The 22,277-nt window shown below is 39.1% G+C and overlaps 2 protein-coding genes across 3 annotated transcripts in view; both read left to right on the forward strand.

Annotated features, from left to right (window-relative positions):
- PCBD2 (pterin-4 alpha-carbinolamine dehydratase 2) overlaps positions 1-20,963 on the forward strand; it is a 53,417-nt gene extending 32,454 nt beyond the window's left edge. Inside the window, exons 3-4 of one of the 2 annotated variants that reach the window (XM_054487675.2) lie at positions 17,364-17,444; positions 18,904-20,963. In XM_054487675.2, coding sequence (XP_054343650.1) covers positions 17,364-17,444; positions 18,904-18,999 — 177 coding nt within the window. In that variant the 3' untranslated portion in view covers positions 19,000-20,963. Of the gene's footprint in view, positions 1-17,363; positions 17,445-18,903 lie in introns of those variants that run through there. The other variant, XR_010126438.1, reaches the window with a different exon arrangement.
- CATSPER3 (cation channel sperm associated 3) overlaps positions 18,922-22,277 on the forward strand; it is a 51,165-nt gene continuing 47,809 nt past the window's right edge. Inside the window, exon 1 of the mRNA XM_063665214.1 lies at positions 18,922-19,046. Within this exon, the coding sequence (XP_063521284.1) occupies positions 19,045-19,046 (2 nt within the window). The 5' untranslated portion in view covers positions 18,922-19,044. The remainder of the gene's footprint in view (positions 19,047-22,277) is intronic.

Below are 22,277 nucleotides of genomic sequence, written 5' to 3' on the forward strand. Positions count from 1 at the left end.
AAATGAATATTATAACAATTTTGGAAAAAAGGGCACAGGGAAAAAAACTACATAATAATTTTTTCTTTTTCTAAAACCTGTTATACTTTATCTCTTATGATTACATTTAAAAAATAAGATTATAGGGGCCGGGTGCGGTGGTTCACGCCTGTAATCCCAGCACTTTGGGAGGCCGGGGCGGGCGGATCACGAGGTCAGGAGATTGAGACCATCCTGGCTAACATGGTGAAAGCCCGTCTCTACAAAAAAAGTACCAAAAAAAAAAAAAAAAAAAAAGATTAGCCAGGCGTGGTGGCGGGTGCCTGTAGTCCCAGCTACTTGTGGGGCTGAGGCAGGAGAATGGCGTGAACCCGGGAGGTGGAGCTTGCAGTGAGCCGAGATCGCGCCACTGCACTCTAGCTTGGGCAACAGAGCAAGGCTCTGTCTCAAACAAACAAACAAACAAACAAAAAAAAGATTGTAGGAAACTTATTTTTGCTAAAATTTACTTTTAAGTAAAAGAAAAAAAAATGGACAAAGTATAATCTGACATCAGGGATTTGTACCTAAACATGCACACATGGAGGCTTTGGAGCTGGACATAGGGGACTTGAATTTGCATCCCAGCCTCACTTTTTATGAGGTGCATGACTCTGGGCAAGTGATTTAACCCCTCAGAGCCTCAGTTCTCTTCTCTGTAAAATAGGAATGATAAACCTGTTCACAGGGCTGCAGTAAGTACCTAGTCCAGAGCAGTTATTTTATAAATGCTCATTATATTTTCCCCTCCTCTTCTTCGTCCCTAGAACTGAATGATGAGAATCAGTGGTCAGAGTAATGGCGCTGAGATACACTCAGATCCATAGTCAGCAGGAATCAAGTTATGTTCAGAAGGTACTACTTGATCAGAAAAGAGGCTATTCAGGTGTTGCCATTGAAATGATGAAAGTAAAAAAGTAATTTATGATTAATACCAAAATAGAAGGTAATCAGAGATATCCTGTTCCTTGTGTATACTAGATGATAATATTATTATTAGTTTTAAATTTGAACATTACTGTGTATGTGAGGGCACTGTGCTGTGTGACTGGTTCATATCATCTCATCTTACCTAGATGGAAATGCAGCCCAGCCAAGTCATATAGCTTGCTCAAGGTCTGGGTTGAGAGCCCAGGTTTTGGATTCCTGGTCTGATGCTCTTTCCATCATATTGCACTGTTTCTGATACAGTAAATGTATTTTTAAAATGTCTTATTCCTTTGCAAATCAAATACATAAATAAATTAACTATCATTTATTAATTTCCTTATTGATGGACATTTAGAGTCTTTCTGATGGTTTTTATTACAGTCAGTTCTGTAACAAGCATCTTGTGTCTCCTTGTGCATAAGTGTAAGAGTTTCCATACGGCATAAATCTAGAAATGGAATTGCTGGGATAACTTCTGGTACATGGATTAATAAAAATGAAAAACCAGGATTGTGAGAAGGTCTGGGCTTGATGACATTCACATCATAGCCCAGGGACAGGCTCTTTGTCATCAGAAAACCCCTTCCATTCATAAGGTCATAGAAAATATGGCGACCGAAGCACTTGTGACTTCGGAGCAGTGTGATCTGATTTTGAAGTGGTTTTGAAAACTGGGGACAGTATACATAAGGTGCAAAGATCATGGAAACATGAATTAGCAAGTGGGGCCTCAGTCTAGGTAACGAGTGCTTTAGGACAAAAAAGAATCACTTTAAAGGAAAAGTCACTGTTGATAGCATTCAGAATGCCACCAGTATTGCAGATTTGTAATCTATTACTTTAAACTTTTACAAATGCTCATGGTGTAAAGTTCAGACCCAAGTTCCTGAATGTCTGTTGCCTGAAAAGAATACTTCAAAATTATATTTTCCCTTTAATTTCCTGAATCAAAAGGCTCCAGGTTGTGACAGAAATGTCACTACTTGCTGTCTCCATTCCTGTACAGAGACCCACAAGAGACTGAAAAATGGTGTTGGTCAAGTTGTCTTAGGTTCTGTGCCTTCCGGGACCAGTAGGAATGCAGTGTGGACTGCAGTTGGAGCTGGGGTTGGGGAGCAAATGCCTGGTCTGCTAGTACTGTCTCATCCACTTGTGTTTTAGTAATCTCATTGCTTTCAGTGGAGGGATCCTATTTTACACTGATCTTTATGGGCAAAGATAATTATATATATTTGCCTGGGTAAGCAAATTGATAAACTTGTAACAAAGTGTATCAGACCATTTCTTTGGCAGGACCTACTAGAACAGTTTGTGAAGCAGAGCTGTTTCCAGTGGAGCATGAAAAGCTTTGAAAATTCTCAGCAACAGCAGAAAGCAATATTTGAAACCACCCTTAAAAAATTGTTTTCCTCTTCCCCAACCAAGTTTATAAAAATTTGCTCAGACAGGCGTTTTGTTTTGACTTAAAATATTTTCAGTGAATTGTTATCTGCCGAATGCACATGTGTTCCTGCACTTTTTCTTTCACGATTGAAACTTTAAACCCTTCACTTAAGTTCCCCTAAAAACCTCCCTGTGCCTAGTAAGGTTTTGCATATGTGAGGAGGGTGAAGGTATTTGGACCTTGGAGAAACCTTGCAATTTGAAATCTGCCTATGCAGTTGTACACCAGAAATGAACATGGTCAATGCCATATTGTGCTCTTTGTCTTTTTCTTCTACCAAGATTCCTCACCCCTAAGAGGCTTTGGTTAACATAGGCATTTCGGTTTGGTTAATCTGATCAAGAGTGCCTGTGAGCATGGCATGAGGCATGATTGAAGCAGTTATAAAAATTTGGCTCAGAGTAAGCCCTATAATTTGTTTTAAAGAATTACCTCTTCAGTGACATAAAAAAAAAAAAAAAAAAACCAAAACCCAAAAACAACAACCAAAAGACTGTGGTTTATAACACCACACCTGGTCCAGATTGTACTGGATGAATCCATATTTGCTTCGCCGTAAATGATTTTGAGGGTGGAATTCTTGGATTGTTTTCTATCTTATAAACCCTTGACATTGTACTGGTACCTGTATGCTCACAAACCTTCTGACATGGGAAAGACCAGCTCAGCCTCCCACTGAAATGTAGGTTGGCTGCATTTATTCTGCATGTTCCTAGAATGAGGAAATGATATGACAATAAACAGAAATGCCCTTGCTGAAGAGAGAAGGGAAGCTGGTGTTTATCTGGTCAGGTGGTTTAGATTAGCTGTGATGCAGCTCTGTATTATGTTACTTTAAATCATTGTGTCCCAACAGGACATAAATTATGAAGATTGTTACAGTATGTTTCATCCTATGTAAGATCAACAAATTGGAATAATTTTTTATAGGAAAATCACAGTGCTTTTGGCAAGGCTATTGAAGCCTTTAATTTGACTTGAGTATGTCTCAAATATTATTGCTTAATATATAAAGTATGATTTGCATAAGGTATGAAATAATAAACTTTTAAAAACAAAAGGGAAGAATTTCCCTGTAGCAGTTGCATCAAATGGCAGCACACTCCTGTTCCAGCAGTGTGCTTTTTTTGCCCTGATGGTTTAGAGCCAGTTGCATGACTTTCCTCTGATGGGATTGCAAATGAGCTGAGCAGTCTTTGCAGAGATGGAGCTTTGCTATGTGCTGCCTGCCTGTCAACCCTACCTGCACAGAGAAGGTGATTGCTCTGTGGTGGAACAGAATGGGAGCCTGCTCTGAGGAGGAGAAAACAAATGATCTTGTTTATATACACTCAGGAAAACAAACCATTTTTCTTTCTTTCAGGATATTGTGAATTACATATCTAAAAAAAGCCAACCTCTCCAGAAACTTCCTAGATCAACAGCTGAAGTTAAGATAATTTATATAGAAATGCGGAAAAATTTGACTTAAGAATTTATTATTTTAAATGTTTTCTCTCTTCATTGCTATTTTCTGAGTTACTAGCATAATTTGTGAATTTTTGACACAGAGACTTAAAATTTTTCATTTATATTCAAGATGCAGCTAAGTTTGGCTACACAGAACAAATTTTCTAGATTTTAAAAAAGTGGCATAAAATTACTTTATGTATGATTCAAGCAAATTGGAACTGCTTCAGTGTCCCAAAGAAGCACATTTTCTGTGCAAAGCACTCTGTGCATTTTTGTGAGACCTCCTCACACCCAATAGTGATGTTAAGAAGTAGCAGAGCCTCAAATTTACAGACTAGTAGAGGCAAGAGAGGTTTAGGATTTGCTCAAGGCCATAGAATGAGACATAGCTAGGATTAGCATTTTTCAGGATATGAGGATACCACCCACCAGACTTTGTCTTCGATACCAAAAATAGGGTTTAAGTGCTAAGCTTACTTTACTTTCTTTGTGGCTATAAGCCCTGGTATTTTTCTTTAACAAATAATTAAAATTATTATTAAATAAATAAATAAGATTGTTTAAAACACAAAAACAAAAAATCCCTACTTTCCGTCTATAAGGGTAGGAATGTTTCTCTCCTTAAGCCTACCCTTATAGGTTGGGTAGGCTTAAGGAGAGAAAAATAACAGGTTGAAGATAAATCCTGAATATATTTGTGGTTTCCTTCAGCTCGATGTCTGAAGACTCTCACAGGTTCAGGGACTATTCCAAGTTTGCAACCTGTGTGTGGATTTTGAAACAAATACAGACAACTTATGAGACGGTTTCTTTGCTGGGCTTCTTGCTTGACACAGTTTTCTGAAACATGGCTCTGGCAGACTTTTTTCTTCCATGGACACATTGCTGCCGTTTATCACTGGAGTTCTTCTGTGGAGTTATCAGGAGCTAGTATTTGGATGATGTACTTTTCTTGCAGAAAATATTAGCAAATGTTGCAGAAACTGTGCTTTAAAAACTTTTAAAAAGGGAATGGATTCCCAGTTTAAAAATAAGCAAAAGAAAAGATAAACATGATTTCATTGATGGTGTGCAACTGCTTTAGACCATCAGATATTTTGTGATGTGAAATGGGATGATACTCTATTTTACAAAATGTGTACTGCTTATAGAAAATGTATTTACTATACCACTAAACCAAACTTAGGTGTTGCTTTGTTTCCTTAAAACATTTTTTGAGTCGCTGTGGCTGCCCCACAGATGATGGGGGAGTGGGCATTCTTTCTGCCCAGAGCACTTGTTCTCTTCCTCCACCCTTTTGGTTGTTATTGTAGCATCTTGACTTTCAGCTTAGCACATCCCAATTTGAGCAGAAGCCCTTTTGCCTTCTCTCTCTTTAAAACTAGATCCATATAAATTATTTTTATTACAGTAATAGGGCAAGATAGTTTCGTGTCATATATAAACTGGAATTATATAGTGTTAGTAGTAGTTATGTCTCTTGAAAGGAACCAGTTGATTATAAAGAAGAAAAGTTAGGGAGTAGTAGACTGTCATTTTGCATGCTACTAAAAAAAAAAAAAATTTTTTTTTTTTTTTTGAGACGGAGTTTTGCTCTTGTTGCCCAGGCTGGAGTTCCATAGCGTGATAACGGCTCATTGCAACCCCCGCCTCCTGGGTTCAAGCGATTCTCCTGCCTCAGCCTCCGGAGTAGCTGGGATTACAGGCATGTGCCACCACACCTGGCTAATTTTGTGTTTTTAGTAGAGACGGGGTTTACTCCATGTTGGTCAGGCTGGTCTCAAACCCCCGACCTCAGGTAATCCGCCTGCCTTGGTCTCCCAAAGTGCTGGGATTACAGCCATCGCACCCGGCCTCAATTTTTTTTTTTTTTGAGACAGAGTCTTGCTCTGTCGCCCAGGCTGGAGTGCAGCGGCGCAGTCTCGGCTCACTGCAAGCTCCACCTCCCGGGTTCACGCCATTCTCCTGCCTCAGCCTCCCGAGTAGGTGGCACTATGGGTGCCTGCCACCACACCCGGCTAATTTTTTGTATTTTTAGTAGAGACGTGGTTTCACGGTGTTAGCCAGGATTGTCTTGATTTCCTGACCTCGTGATCCACCCGCCTCGGCCTCCCAAAGTGCTGAGATTACAGATGTGAGCCACTGCGCCCGGCCCCCTGTCCTCAATTTTTAAAAATATATTTGGCCAGGTACTTTGTGTATCTTAGTGGTTCGGAAGCACAAAGTTGAAGCCTATGGTCATTTTTTTTTATATGAAGTAGGATTTTTTATAATTTTATAATGATGACAGTACCAAGGAGCTTAAATTCAATTTTTAAAAGGATTGCTAAAACAAAACTAACTAAACTTTGGTAATCTTTGCAATACCTCTCACCTCATAAGACTCTGAAAGCCAACAAATAAGGATTATCAGCAGATTAGGGAAGAAAACCTCCAACAGGACTTTTCTGAGGCAGCTGATTGGCAATAATGAACAGCCCCAGTGAACTGCAAAGCATCACAAGTTATTTTGACACTAGGGAACTCTGGTAAGGGGCTTCTCTTGTGGTGGTTTTAAAACCAGTGCTTCGGTTTGCTTTAGGAGAAAAGAATGGGTAGAAAACTGGTGAATGTGCTAATTCAAAACTGAAAGATTGTGAGAAATTTAAGAAAGAGCAAATCAGACTGGGCAATTGGTCTGTCCAATAGTAGCTGATGAAGATATGGCGAAATAAATTTAAACTTAGGTGCAGAGGAATTCGGAAACAAGTAGTGTCTCTTCAGGGAAAAGATACTCATAGCTAGTGATCACCTTGGCCAGAATGTCTTTTTGGTATACATCAGTTGTGTGAACTCTATCTAGTTAGAGAACTTTCACTAAAAATGAAACAGAAATGAAGGGCCCTTTGGTAAAATCGTGTGTAGAGGTTTTTTTTGTGGATGTAAACCCTGCCACCTGGAGAAGAGTGGATTTATATTAGTATACTCCTATCTAAGAGGAGTTTTCCTAGCCTGGGAATTCAGTAGAAATTTACTGATGTATTGTAAGTCCTAATTCTGCAAAAGAAAGTTGTTTTGCACCTTGCTTTTTCATTTAACAGTATATGTTAAAGATGGTACCATGTCATTAGCTAAAGAGTTGCCATATTTTTTCAATTGGCTGTGTAGGCTATTACGGCAATTGCCAAGAATAGTGACTTGAATTTTTTTTTTTTTTAAAGGCTCTAAAATGCTCCAGTATGAAAACAGCTTTTGAAAGCAGTGTTTAAAAGTGAGCATGCTATCTCACAGGTGTTGACCTGTTCAGTGACATTTAAAAAATGTACTTATTACCATGAGCTAAGGGGGACTCATTTCGTCTGGGGCCTGGAAGAGCAGGCAGCTTTTTCAGTAGCTTGTGGATGTTGTCTTCAGTGCCTGGAGAAGCCAGTTTTAATTTCATAGTTGGATATTCTTGGCCTGAGTTATTGGAAATGTTGAGCTCTGTGGCGGATCAAGTAGATGGCAGGTAGACTAGTGGCTTAGGATTGGTGGAAGTTGTGTCTGCCCCCAGACACACAAGGGACTGCACAGGGAATGGTCCTCAAGCAGGCCTTTAGCCCCACTTCCTCAGGGAGACATGAGTCACCTGCTTGGCTGAGATGCTCGCTGACAGATTGCCAGTTCCGCAAGGAAATCTTCCCGTGCCGACACCCACTCAGAGAAACAGTGCTAAAGATGTTTCTGGTTTTCTGAGCCTTGTAAAGGTGAATTTCTTTGGCCTTCAAATTGGTCTTCTGCTAGGTTTGGAAAGGAATTCTTCCTTTCCAGGCCACAGACACTATAATATCAAAGTGTTGTTGATGATGATAATAATCACTAGCATTAACTGAGTTCTTAATAGAGTGCCAGGCATACTGTAAAGTATATTACATGAATTAGCTCCTTTTACGTATGGGGAAACTGAAACTTGTTTCAAAAGTTAAGTAACTTTTCTGAGGTCATACAGCTAGTGAATAGCAGAGCTAGGAACTGAACTCAGTTGACCAGTGTGCTCAAAATATGTCTGACAGTCCAGAGAAAAAAATCATGGATCAAACACATCTTTGGTTGGATCTGTTCCTCACAATTTAGTTGAGAATATTCTTGTGTTGCCTACAATTAAAATCTGATGTTTCCTTTGCGACGGCTAGAACAGTTAACAGTGTTCCACGTGAAAGTCTTGGTGAGACATGTAATCATGTTCTGTGGCAAAGAACGCCTTTACTTGGTGCACTAGACAGTGTTTATGTGATTGATAAGTCACCAACACCAGGGGAAGGTCCTGTCCTGTGACATGTGCGTGCTTGGCAATGATCTTGCCTTGCATTTTCCTTAATAATTTTCATTATTTTTAATTAAAGTTGAAGAAGTGCAGACTCTAGCTGAAATTAAGGTAGGTTGTGTTGCCGGAATCTGGTAATTACTTTAATTGATCACAAGATAGTTTCCTTGATCACCAATTAGAGTAAATTGCTGATCATGTTTCAAGACGTGAAGAAATGCCCAAACTGATTTATGTAATAGTGTTTTCATTTCTAATCAGACATAAATATCATTTCCTTCCATAGCAATTGTGTTTTATAAAAGAAGGGTTATAGGCCTACAAACATAATGGTGATTCATAAACAATAGACATCTAATTCATTGAATTAGTAAAGGAAGTATTTAGAGGCTTAATGGAGATTGTACTGGGGAAATTACTTTGGAGTAGCTGGTGCTCATTTTCTTAGTGGGAGATATGTTCTTTTTTAGTGCATAATTAAAATAGTCTATAATCAAAATATAAAAGGCAGCTGATTTAAAGAATGTATATCAAAGAGAATTGCTCTGAGTAATGGAAGATTTGTATTGTAAATATGTGCTAGAAGTCTTAGAACTTTAATAAATCATACATGTTGTTTGACTGAAGCTGTATTTTAAATTCAGGGTGCTGTTAAACATTTCACAGATTGATGCAGGATTTTTGTCTTGGTTTTGTGCATCTGATAGTCTTTCATAGTTTCATGGAATAAAATGAAACAAAAGGAACTTTAAGAAAAATTAAAGTTCCCAAAGAATACTTGATTTGGGGTTCATGGAAAAATCTTTAATTGCTGATGGTTTGGAGATTTCCAAATGACAAACTTCATTGGCCCAATTTACTGTGATTGTATTGCTTACATTCCTTAAAATGGTAGAGTGACTTAAAAAGTCATACTTCATCATACATTCATTGACTTGTTCATAAAATGTTTGTAATTTGCAATAGAGGAAAGACTGAAACTATTATCAGCCATTATATGTTATTTGTTGGCCATATGTTTGTTTGAAATGGCCGTGGCTCAACAGAACATGGCTCATAGGCAAACTATGCTGTAAATTGGCACTAAAAACCCACCTAAACAGGTAGGCATATGTTAAGAAGTTAACATGAGCCAAAATATTTTAATATGAACCAGGTTATGTACATTAAAGGATTCCAGCTCCCTTTACAGTGGGAACTTCATTTGCATGTTGTTCATTTTTTCCCAAACTAATTTTTAAAAAATAGATCAGGTATACACATGGTACAAATTCAAAAGGTACCAAAGAATGTAGGAAGTCTTCCTGTTTGTGATTCTCAACCATCCAGTTCCCACTCTCCACTCTCCTCATCATTCACCATTGCTCCCATCATTCTTGTATATCCCTCCAGAGATATTAACGCATACACAAGCATGTAATTTCTTTTCTTTCCTTTTTATATGCTTCATGAACTATTGTTATGCATATATTTTTTTTCATTTAGTAATGTATCTTAGAGGTACTTCCATGTCAGAGGATAAATGGTTTCCTTGTTCTGCTTAATGGCTGCATAGTATTCCAGTGTGTAAATGTACCATAATCTTTCTAATCAGTTCCCTATTGATGGAGATTTTGCTGTTTCAAGTCTATAGCTATTACAGGCAGTGCTGCAATGACCTTTCTTGTAATTTATGAGTGTGTCTGCAGCACAAATTCCTAGAAGTAGAATTGTTTGGTCTAAAGGCATGGACATTTTCAGTTTTGACAGATATTGTCAGATTGCCTTCCATGATGATTATATCAACTTATATTCACCAGCAGCATGTGAGAATACCTTTTCTTCTATATCCTCACCAACAGAATATTAGCAAATATTTTGATCTTTTTCAAGCTAATAGGTTTAACTTAGTTTTTAATATGTATTTACCATGATTGAGATTGAGCAGTTATGTTTCAGAACCATTTGAATTTCTTTTCTGTTATCTATTATGTCCTTTACTCATTTAAAAAATGGTGGTTGGTCTCCTTATTAATATGTAGGAGCTTTTTATATGCTAAGGAAGTATATACTGCAAATATAATTTGTTGTTTATCTTTTGATTTTGTTTGTTGGATTTTATTACCATACAGAAAAAATTTTTTTGCCTGTCTTCTTCCTGCAGTACAGAAAAAAATTTTTAGTGTAGTAAGATTTATCTGTTTCTTAGTAGTAGTTTTTTAAAGTTTTCGGGAAATAGAATTTATAAATTTCTTGTTAAGTTACTCTTAGATTGTTTTTCGGTGCCATTTTAAATGATATCTTTTCTTCGGTATATTTTCTAATTGGTTATTGTTTGTATGAGAAGCTGTTGACTTTTTTTTTTTGGTCTTATTCTTGACTTTAGTGGGAATTCTAGGGTTTCCCTATAAAGAATGATGCTAACAAAAATGATGCTGCCTTTGGACTGAGAATATATTCTATCATATTAAGGAAGGGTACATCTATTCCTATCTATCAGCATTCCAGAGAATGTTGTCAGTACTATTTCTGCTTTTTGGAATTGATTGAGATTTTCTTTGTGGACTAATATATGTTTAATTTCTGTGAATGTTTGATGAGTGCTTTAAAAGTGTTATTCTCAGTTTTTAGAGTTTAAAGTATAGCAATTAGCTCTACCTTTAAAATTATGTTTGTTTGTTTAATCTGTCATGGGTTAAGAGATGTAAGTTAGGCTAAGTGCAGTGGCACATGCCTGTAATCCTGCCACTTACAGGTTTAGAGGCTGAGGTGGAAAGAGTACTTGAGGCCAGGAGTTCAAGACCAGGCTGGGCAACGTAACAAGACCCCATTTCTACAAAAATTTAAAAAAATTAGCCAAGCATAATGGCACTTGCCTGTAGTCCTAGCTACTTGGGAGGCTGAGATAGGATGGATCCCTTGAGCCCAGGAGTTCAAGGTTGCAGTAAGCTATATTCGTGCCACTGTATTCCAACCTGGGAGATAGAGCGAGACCCTGTCTCTTAAAAAAAAAAAAAAAGTGACTTAAAGTCTCCAACTATAAATGTTTCTTTCTATTTATTCCTATATTTCCTACATGGGCTTATTCAATGCTATGTTATTATTTGTAGTGTAGATATTTGTAATTATTTAATCTTCATTGGTGGATGCAAATTTATAAATGCAAATTACCCGCTTCAGGACTTTCAATGTTTTGCCCTAAATTAGCCTGTTCAATATAATTTATTAACAAGTTTTTTTTTTGCATTTGCCTATGTGCTTTTATTTTTAATGATTGAATTTTGCTTTGTGATCCAGTGTGAAAGTTTTCTCTTTATTTTGATTGGTTGGATTTATGTTCTTTACATTTATTGATTGCACAGATGAGTTTAGTCTTATAAAACATGGCGGAACCAAAATACTTTTTTCTTCCTTATTTTAAATTATGATATGGACTGTGTTTTCTTTGTTTCATTTTAATTATGTTTTTCTTTACTTAACTGGGAATGTTTATATTTTTATTTTGATTCTTGTGGATACTATTATAACTATATATAGGTATATAATTTGATAGTACCTTATGGATAATATAGTATATCGTCTACATATATAATACCTATATATAGTATTATATACATATATATGTACTATTATACTTATGTATAGTATCTACAAGATCCTATAAAATTATATACCTATAATTTTACATAGAAAATACAGTCTTCTATTTCTGGCTGGGCATTGTGGCTCACACCTGTAATCACAGCACTTTGGAAGGCCGAGGTGGGCGGATCACTTGAGGTCAGGAGTTCAAGACCAGCTGGGCCAACATGGCAAAATCCTGTCTCTACTAAAAATACAAAAACAAAAATTAGCCGTGTGTGGTGGCACTTGCCTATAATCCTAGCTACTCGGGAGGCTGAGGCGGGAGAATTGCTTGAACCTGGGAGGCGGAGGTTGCAGTGAGCTGAGATTGTGCCACTGCACTCCAGCCTGGGCGACAGAGTGAGACTCCATCTTAATAACAACAACGAAAAAAGAAAATATAGTCCTCTATTTCTTTATATAGCATTTGTGGTCCCCCCACAAAGCAATATTGAAATAATATTTTCTCCTACTTTTTGTTCACTGTTTAATTTTAGTTTATATTATTTTTCAGTCCTAGTGCTTATGTTTAATTAATTAATCAGATACAGAGTCTTGCTGTGTCACCCAGGTTGGCGTGCAGTGGAGTATGATCATAGCTCACTGCAGCCTCAGATTGCTGGGCTCGACGGATCCCCCAACCTCAACCTCCCGAGTAGCTAGGACTACAGGCGCATGCCACCATGCCCAGCTAATTAAAAAAATTTTTTTTGTAGATATAGGGTCTCACTATGTTTCCCAAGCTGGTCTTGAGCTTCTAGCCTCAAGCAATTCTTCGACCTTGGATTCCCAAAGTGCTGAGATTACAGGCATGAACCACTGTGCCCAGCCTTAGTACTTAAGTTTTACACATTTAAGTATACTTACGTCTCTAACTTGATCTTTCATCTTTCAAATGTTTTGTTTACTTTTATATACCTTCCTCATCTTGTCCTTTCTCTTTTAAACTCCTGTAATAGTTTATAACATTTGCATTCCATTCTGTAACTGTAATTCACACAGTTGTTTTAAATGTATTCCTAGAACTGAATGAATATATTGCTTACTGCTAATACCTTTGGTATAGTTTCTCCATTCATCTCTTAGTTACTTATAGTTCATCCTTTAATAGTTTCCTCAAGAAGGATGAATGATAATTATTCCCTGACTTACTGTATTTCTAAAATGTCTGTCTTTTGCATTTATTTTTGAATAGTAGCTTAGCTGGGTATAAAATTCCTGGTTTTCAACTTTCATTTCTTAAAGTTTTTGTAGGTATTGCCCCTCTGACTTCTAATGTTGAATGTTGGTATGTGAATGTTTGAAGTCAGCAGAATCTTTTTTTTTTTGAGACAGAGTTTTGCTCTGTCACCCAGGCTGGAGTGCAGTGGTGCAATCTTGGCTCACTGCAACCTCTGCCTCCTGGGTTCAAGTGATTCTCCTGCCTCAGCCTCCTGAGTAGCTGGGAGTACAGGTGCGTACTGCCACATCCAGCTAATTTTTGTGTTTTTAATAGAGATGGGGTTTCGCCATGTTGGCCAGGCTGGTCTCTAACTCCTGACCTCAAGTGATCTGCCTGCCTCGGCTTCCCAAAGTGCTGGGATTACAGGCGTGAGCCACTGCGTCTGGCCAGATTCTTTTCATCCTTATAGATGAATTGATCTTTTTGATTAGATGCCAGAAGGATTTTTTAATCTTCCGAGTTTAACTTTGCTACAGTATATATATATATGATTGAATTCTTACAATTTATAGATTTAAACCCTTTATTTTTGGAAAACTTATTTTTTTTTTTAATTTTTATCCCCAAGTATTCTGAGTCATAGAAAGTTTTCTTAAATTACACCCTAATTTTGGGGGTTTTGTATTTTTGTTCAGTTAAGTAGCAACAATGGTTTTTTTTTTTTTTTTTTTTTTTTTTTTTTTTTGAGACGGAGTCTTGCTCTGTCGCCAGGCTGGAGTGCAGTGGCACAATCTTGGCTCACTGCAACCTCTGCCTCCTGGGTTCAAGTGATTCTCCTGCCTCAGCCTCCCGAGTAGCTGGGACTACAGGCACATGCCACCATGCCCAGCCAATTTTTGTATTTTTAGTAGAAATGGGGTTTCACCATGTTGGCCAGGATGGTCTCGATCTCTTGACCTCAGGTGATCTGCCCTCCTCGGCCTCCGAAAGTGCTGGGATAACAGTCATGAACCACCATGCCCGGCCAACAGTGATGTTTATGTTAGATCTCCTTTGTTTGTCCTTACATTTATTCTTTTCTAGTTATTCTAAACTCATGTTGATTTCTATTTCATTTTGCCCATTTTCTGGATCCTGTCCTCTTGGGTCTCTTACTGGGTTGTTAGTGGTGTCTATTCTGCTTCTGGCTGTTTCTAGCTTTCCTGTCTTTTAGTTAGCTCAAAGCCTTTAGATTCCAGCTGGAATCCCGTAAGCAAGTAGCTAAGACTGTAAAAAGAAATCTTTGAAAGAAGGAGCAGATGCTTTTCACCATCTGCTAAGTCAGCTGTTTGGCATTGTATCTTCTTCATTGTATTCCAGATAATCAAACTTTCAGTTTGAGTTTTGCCTTTTTTCTCTCTTATTCAGTCATCTAAATTCCTTGGAGTAGTTCTTTGAGTGTATATTTTGAAATAAGTTTTTAATTTGTGGATTTAAAAATACATGTTTTGGGGATTGGTTGGTTCTGTTATATGGAAGAAGGATTATGGAATTTTTTTTTTTTTGCTTCCAGAGCAGATTGAGTATTATTTTCCCCAAGGAAGAATTAAGAACAAATCCTGTGTAAATGGTTTATCAGGCTTTGTAGTATTTTATTAAATGCAAATATTGTGTGACAGTTGAAGGGAAATATGCAAAGCTGAGGAAAATACAAATTTGAGGGTGTTTTAATGTGTCATAAAAGTTTTTTAATTGTATGTAGTTATGGTAGATGCTTTTTCTTTGATCAGTATGCCTCTTAGGCTGTGGCTGTGTTTCCTTTCAAGCCTTATATCTGTGATGGAATAGATTTTGCTACTATACTGATGGCATGCCAGTGGTCGAAGATTTGAGGACCACTTCTGTGTTCTGATCATCCACTTGATCCACTAGGCTAATGGGAAATGGCAAGGAATTGTAGGCATCACTTTAGACATTTTAGAATGACGTGGTTCAAAGAAATTGTGGCCACAGGGTGTAAGAACTTGGGCAGTGACTGTGCACTCATAATTTCTTGCCATTAAGCTGCTTTCCCCAGTCAGTGTGCATCAGGATGTTACCCCACAGTGTATTATCTGTTCGTTTGCTGTACATGTGCGAGTCTCTATTCATGACAACTGGAAAAAGGAAAGAGCCATTCTTCTGGGAGACAGCAACTAGAATCTTAGATTCTCAAGCCTATGGAGAGCTTTTCACCACTCATTGTGTTTTGTAAGGTTTACCTTGTGTAGTTTGGTCAGAAGCAGTAGTGACAGCAGTATGTGCCATTATCGATCTCTTATTCTGTACCAAGTGCTGTGCTAAGTACCTTTATATACCTTATCTCATTGTTTATTAGAATGTAATCACATGACTTTTAAAATTATTATCTCCATTTTACTGATAAGAAAACTGAGAGGGCCAGGCATGGTGGCTCACGCCTATATTCCCAGCACTTTGGGAGGCTGAGGCAGGTGGATCACGAGGTCAGGAGTCCAAGACCAGCCTGGCCAAGATAGTGAAACCCTGTCTCTACTAAAACTACAAAAATTAGCCAGGCGTAGTGGCAGGTGCCTGTAATCCCAGCTGCTCAGGATGCTGAGGAGAATCGCTTGAACCCGGGAGGCAAAGGCTGCCGTGAGCCAAGATCGTCCCACTGCACTCCAGCCTGGGCAGCAGAGTGAGACTGTCTCAAAAAGAAAAAAGAAACTGAGACTCATAGTTAAATTGCATGATAATTAAGTGGTAAAATCAGGATTTGAATCCAGGACTCTCTGGCTCAAAAGGCCATGCCCTTAACAATTGCATTGCTGTCTATCAGTGACGTTGATTAGCGTTGTACATCTTCTAATGCTAAACAAGAATAAGGCATTATAGGCAGAGTAGAAATTCTCCTTATACGTAGTTTAATGTGGGTTAACTCTATGTTTGAATAATTAGAACAGACTTTCATGGCTGGGCATGGTGGCATGCGCCTGTAGTCCCAGCTACTTGGGAGGCTGAGGCAGAAGGATCCCTTGAGTGATCCCTTGAGCTCAGGAGGTTGAGGCTGCAGTGAGCTATGATTGTGCCTGTGAATGGCCCCTGCATTCCACCAGCCTAGGCAACATAGTGAGACCCTGTCTCTATAAAAACAAAAACCAGGCTTTTGTCCCTTCCCTTCACATAATCTAGAGAATCAGATTATGAGATGAGAAGGGCTGGGAAAGTGAATGTTGTTTTTCCACAGATAATTCCATACATGGTTAAATGGATTTTGCTTGAAATCCATTCTCCCTTTTCCTATAGGGAAAACCTTCAGGCCTTGAATGTCAACATGGAAATCTTTATCCCAAATAAAATTGGCTCCGAGAGAGGTACCATAGTGAATGATATAGAATTGTTTAAAATGGCATCTTCTGTATTTCTCACTGTTAACTAGGAAATACACACTTAGGTCATTTGGTGATCCCAAAAATATAGCTCGACTAACATCATATTGGTTTTTCTGGATAGGGGTAATGAAGTTAAATATTTGTTTACATGGGTGTAATGGGTATTGCCCTGTGAATGCCACTCTAACTTTGTAATTCATGTGCCATTACCCTAAGAGTCTTACCAAGTATTTGTGCATTCTGGAACAACAGAGACAGACTCTGCTATTGTTTGCAGTTACCTTCATAAAAAATTGAAAACAAACAAAAAAGTGAGTTTTTTCCCTCTTCTTAAGACAAATTTGCCTTCTGCTTAACAAAATTGTTTCCACTCCCCGTGCGGTGTAAAGACAGAGCCCCGTCAGTCCACACTTAGCTGTGTGACTGGTTTGCAGCCCTCTGCTCGTTTCCTGGCTTGCCTTCTACCCTGAGGTGGGTGCACTGTCACCTTGAAATGGCAGTGCAGGGCAGTAGCAGGAAGAACCCAAGCAGGCAAGCTGGGCTTCTGTTTCACTCTAGGTGCCAATAGTCTTTGATTTGTTCCTGTCCTGCCTGGGAGGTAAGATGAAGAAGTTGTTATTTCTGCTGGTGCTTTTGCTTAAGACACCCTCAGGAGACCTTTTTCCATAGTCTTGTGGGTTGCCTTAGCTAGCAACCCAATCACTAGAAACAAAAGGAACAGTGCTGCAAGAAAAGTGGCTCCTGATATTTGGAGCCAGGTAGTGAGACCCAGAGCACTGGGTTGAAGGGAAATTATTCCCGTGCTATTTTGTAGAGTCTTGTCCTGAGGACAATTAAATAGTCCAGACGGGTCACTGGGTGAGACCAATTTCCTGGTTTGTTTACTCGAGCCTGATAGTTTTTCACCATCCAGCAGTAGGTCACAGTCCTGCTGCACTGTGACCCCAGAGGGCTGCAGAGAGCAGTCCTTTCATATTTGATTTCCACAGGCTTCCCTAAGGATCCTTGCATGTCTTTATTTGGTTGGATTGCTCTGTTGTGTCTCTCAGGCTCAGGGTAGAGGACAATGTCAGTAATTACTCTTGACTTCATCTTATGCAGGCATTTGGCTTTATGTCCCGAGTTGCCCTACAAGCAGAGAAGATGAATCATCACCCAGAATGGTTCAATGTATACAACAAGGTAACTAAACTGCCTTATTTGGGAATCACCTTAATTATGGAGTTTAAGAAACTTCTTTCTTCCTTGTCATCTTGTGCAGCTAAATGTCATTGTGCTTAAGAAAGTCTTATCCTTTCTCTCAGAATCCCTGTGTATTATTGCAAATTAGTGACACATTTTCAGGTCTGCTTCTAAGAACAGTGAATAAGCTCTTTATTTTCATGCTTGTCTTTCTACTGAAGCTAATATGAGAAAGTTGGGCCAAATGAGGCTCCTGAATTAAACCGGAGTATCAGCCATGCAGATACGTTTCAAAACTTAAGGTAAATTATTGAAAGAAATGGTAGCAAATCAGATAGATATGGCCTCATTTATCTCGTTGAAATATTCTTACTCAAGAACTGTGCTTTGAAAACTATTAAATTTTGTATCCTGTGTAGGAACTGACCTTATTTAAGACAAAGGACAGACTAAAAAGTTTTGAGGGGGCACAGTGAGAAGAACCTTGTTCCTCCCAAAGTGTCCTTGCTTTTACGGTCATGCCATTTGAAATGTCTTATCATCTAGATTTCTATGAAGTCTTCTCTGTGAAAATCTTTGAAAAAAGGGAATTTCACAATACTCATGTGACTTAATAGAATAACTCACAAAGTTAGCCTGGTACCAGGCTAAACTTTTCTTTGCTAGTTGCTTCTGTTTGCTCGTAATTTTGCTTTTACTTTATAATCAGTTCATCAAGAAACAGCATTCTATCCTTTACTCCCATTTCCCTAATTTAGACATGAGCTTTTTTTTTTTTTTTTGAGTTGGAGTCTGGCTCTGTTGCCCAGGCTGGAGTGCAGTGGTGCGATCTCAGCTCACTGCAGCCTCCACCTCCCGGGTTCAAGCAATTCTCCTGCCTCAGCCTCCCGAGTAGCTGGGATCACAGGCGTGCAGGGTAACTTTTATATTTTTAGTAGATACGGGGTTTCACCACGTTGGCCAGGGTGGTTTCAAACTCCTGAACTCAGGTGATCCGGCCTCCCAAAGTGCTGGGATTACAGGTGTGAGCCACCGTGCCCAGCCAAAATGTGCTTTTTAAACGTTGCTGCTAAGATATTACATTTGATAGCCTGGTTTTTCTCAGTGGTCTGAAAATAGTTGATGTAATTAAAGTAATGAGAGTTCAAGTGGAACCTCAGTCTCTCTTTTTATTTAAAGAAACAAGATTTGAGATTCTGGCAGCTGCATTGCCTCTTCATGGAAGAGCACTTTTTATTTCAAGGTGGCTGTTGAGCCAGGCCTGATGTAGACTATGCCCCTGGAGTTCGCTGGGTTTTGGAAATGTTTCGCTTATTCATAATGTAGTATTTTCTAAATCATTTAATCCCCCTAATTCTCAAATATGAATGTTGAATAATAGACTGATTTCTGAACTGCCAAAGGAAAATAACCATGATTTGCTGCTCAGAGTTTTAAAAACTGCTTTTCTTTTTCTTAGGTCCAGATAACTCTCACCTCACATGACTGCGGTGAACTGACCAAAAAAGATGTGAAGCTGGCCCAGTTTATTGAAAAAGCAGCTGCTTCTGTGTGATTTCTTCCAAAATACATGTAAAATCTTGTACACATCTTAGCTACAATGTATGTTGAAGGAAATTTATGTGAACAAATAGAGTCGTACTTTTTTTTTTTTTTTTTTAAGACGGAGTTTTGCTCTGTCGCCCAGGCTGGAGTGCAGTGGCATGATCTCGGCTCACTGTAACCTCCACCTCCCAGGTTCAGGTGATTCTCCTGCCTCAGCCTCCTGAGTAGCTGGGATTACAAGCACGTGTCACCACGCCTGGCTAATTTTTGTATTTTTAGTATAGATGGGGTTTCATCATGTTGGTCAGGCTGGTCTCGAACTCCTGACCTCATGATCCGCCCGCCTCAGCCTCCCAAAGTGCTGGGATTACAGGCGTGAGCCACCGCGCCTGGCTGTTGAGTTGTTCTTAAGGCATCATATCTAGAAGCAAAGAAAAAAGAAAAATAACAATTTAAGTTGTGTAAATTTAGTTTGCCTTTATATATTACATTTGGTAAAATCAGTGCTTAAATATGCAATGATTTAAACTTGAACCTGAGGTATTTTTCATGCTATCTAATCATATACCTAAGATAAACCAACCCAGTTACTTATATTAATAATATTCAGAAAGAGAAGTGGCTTTTTTTTTTTTTTTGAGACGGAGTCTTGCTCTGTCACCAGGCTGGAGTGCAGTGGCGCGATCTCACCTCACTGCAACCTCTGCCTCCCAGGTTCAAATGATTCTCCTGCCACAGCCTCCCGAGTAGCTGGGACTATAGGCACGTGCCACCACGCCTAGCTAATTTTTGTATTTTTAGTAGAGATGGGGTTTCACTATATTGGCCGGGATGGTCTCGATCTACTGACCTCGTGATCCACCTGCCTCCGCCTCCCAAAGTGTTGGGATCGCAGGCGTGAGCGACTGCGCTCAGCCAGAAGTGGCATTCTTAAATTCAAGAAATTGGGATGGGGAGTATTCACACATTTTATAACCCAGAAATTCAAGCAATTTTGGTGACTACAAATGCATTGTGTTGGAGAATAGTTGTAAGGTGGAAAAAGAATTAGGAACTTGACAGATAGTGAGTTTTAACTTTAAATAACAATTCTTCTTTTGTTTTGTTTTGTTTGAGACGGGGTCTTGCTCTGCTGCCCAGGCTGGATTGCAGTGGCAGGATCACGGTTCATTGCAGCCTTAACCTCCTGGACTCAAGCAGTTCTCCCTCCTCAGCCTCCAGAGTAGCTGGGACTATAGGCAAGTGCTACCACGCCTGATTATTTTTAAATTTTTTGTAGAGATGGGGTCTCCCATCTTGCCCAGGCTGGCCTTGAACTCTTGGGCTCAAGCAAGCCTCCCACCTCTGCCTCCCAAAGTCCAAGGATTACAGGTGTGAGCCATTGCACCCAGCCAGTATAACAGTTTTTGTGTGTGTGTGTTTTTTTTTTTTTTTTTTTTGACACGGGGTCTCATTCTGTTGCCCAGGCAGGAGTGTAGTGGCGCGACCATGGCTCACTGTAGTCTTGACTTCTCAGGCTCAAGTGATCCTCTCACCTCAGCCTCCTGAGTAGCTGCGGCTACAGATATGCATCACCACACCTGGCTTATTTTTAAAACTTTTTTGTGGAGACAGGGTCTTACTGTGTTGCCATGGCTGGTCTAGAACTTCTGGGCTCAAGTGATCCTCCTGCCTTGGCCTCCCAAAATGTTGGGATTACAGGTGTGAGCCACTGTGTCATAACAAGTATTTTAAAATTTTTATTTATTTATTTTTCATAATTATACAAGATGGAGTCTCACTATGTTGCCCAGGCTGGTCTTGAATGCCTGGGCTCAAATGATCTTCCTGCCTTGACCTTCCAAAGTGCTGGGATTACAGGCGTGAGCCACTGCGCCTGGCCTGTAACAATTCTTATGAAGCTAAAGTTGATTTGGATTTTAGCTGCTGTTACTACTTAAATAATTAATTAGATTAAACAAGTCACAAAAATTGGATGAGCTATCTTGGTGTGTTTTCTTTACTTTTCTCTTTCAACAGAGAGTTGAAGGAGAGGACAAGTGTCTTGTCCGTGGCTTCCAGGAATGTGTGGCAATACAAGATTTACTGTTACAGCAGCCAACTCACCAAGTTATTATTTGACTTACTGAGTTAAGGAGGAACTAAGGGTCATTTTCCCCCCATGATTTGCATGTTTTGACTCCTGAACTGAGGGTCTACAGCCACTAAAGCTAGAAGCCAGAAGGGTGTTATTCAGTAGTGAGCTCTACTTACTCATGTATCACTGACAGATGTAAAAAGGAATATCAAGTAATCTATTATTTAAAAATTGTAATAAGAGTGTTCTTTGAAGGAATTCAGGAATATACTACTAATGAGATTATGATGCAGATATATCCATCCGTGAAGCATTTGTTAGTCCCTTGAAGCATCATGGTAGTGGAATTTAACATGGATCATCTTTGTAAACCCACCTCTCTTTAGGGGCCAGAGAAATCACTGTTTGTTACAACAAGCAAACCTTTCCCTTTCCATGTCACCCTTGCCCCAAACCTGAGAAACATATGGGAACATGGCACAGAGGCTGAGCTCTCTGAAGCCAGTTCCTGGCTGGTTTTGCTGGCCAGGGAGAGGCAGGTGTGGTCAGTTGCCCTGTGGACATGTGGTGTGCAGGGAGAGAAGAGGGAAAAGAGCCACTCAGGCTCTCTGGCTGCCAGGGGATCCAGACTCTTAGCACTAGAACTTCTGTTTCTTAGAATTCTTTCCAAGGAAAAGACGAAGTTGTGTGTTTTTATAAGCTGTTTTCTATAGTGTAGATTTGAGACTTTTATACATTTTATTACCAAATATTTTTAGTCAAGTGCTTCAATTTTCAACATTAATTTTTAAAAATTTTCTTTTGAGAATCATCACCTGGATTTACATGAATTTTTTAAGCATGAAAAAATTTAAACATATTCAAAAGTTCATGAATAGTACATTGAAGCCTTATATATGGATCACCCAGATATAAAAATTACCAAGATTTTGTCCCAGTTGCTTCATTTTCCCTGTTTCCTTCTTTGCTAAAGTATTTAAAAGCAAATCCCAGAAAGCTTATCATTTCACCCCTATATCCTTCAGTAAGTTTCTATGGAAAATATGGCCATTTTCATGTGTAAACCACAGTACCTTTTTTTTTGAGACGGAGTCTCACACTGTCACCCAGGCTGGAGTGCAATGGCGTGATCTTGGCTCGCTGCAACCTCTGCCTCTCTGGTTCAGGCGATTCTCCTGCCTCAGCCCCCCGGGTAGCTGGGATTACAGGTG

Source organism: Pongo pygmaeus, chromosome 4 (genome assembly GCF_028885625.2).
Source record: "Pongo pygmaeus isolate AG05252 chromosome 4, NHGRI_mPonPyg2-v2.0_pri, whole genome shotgun sequence".
Lineage (NCBI taxonomy): Eukaryota > Metazoa > Chordata > Mammalia > Primates > Hominidae > Pongo > Pongo pygmaeus.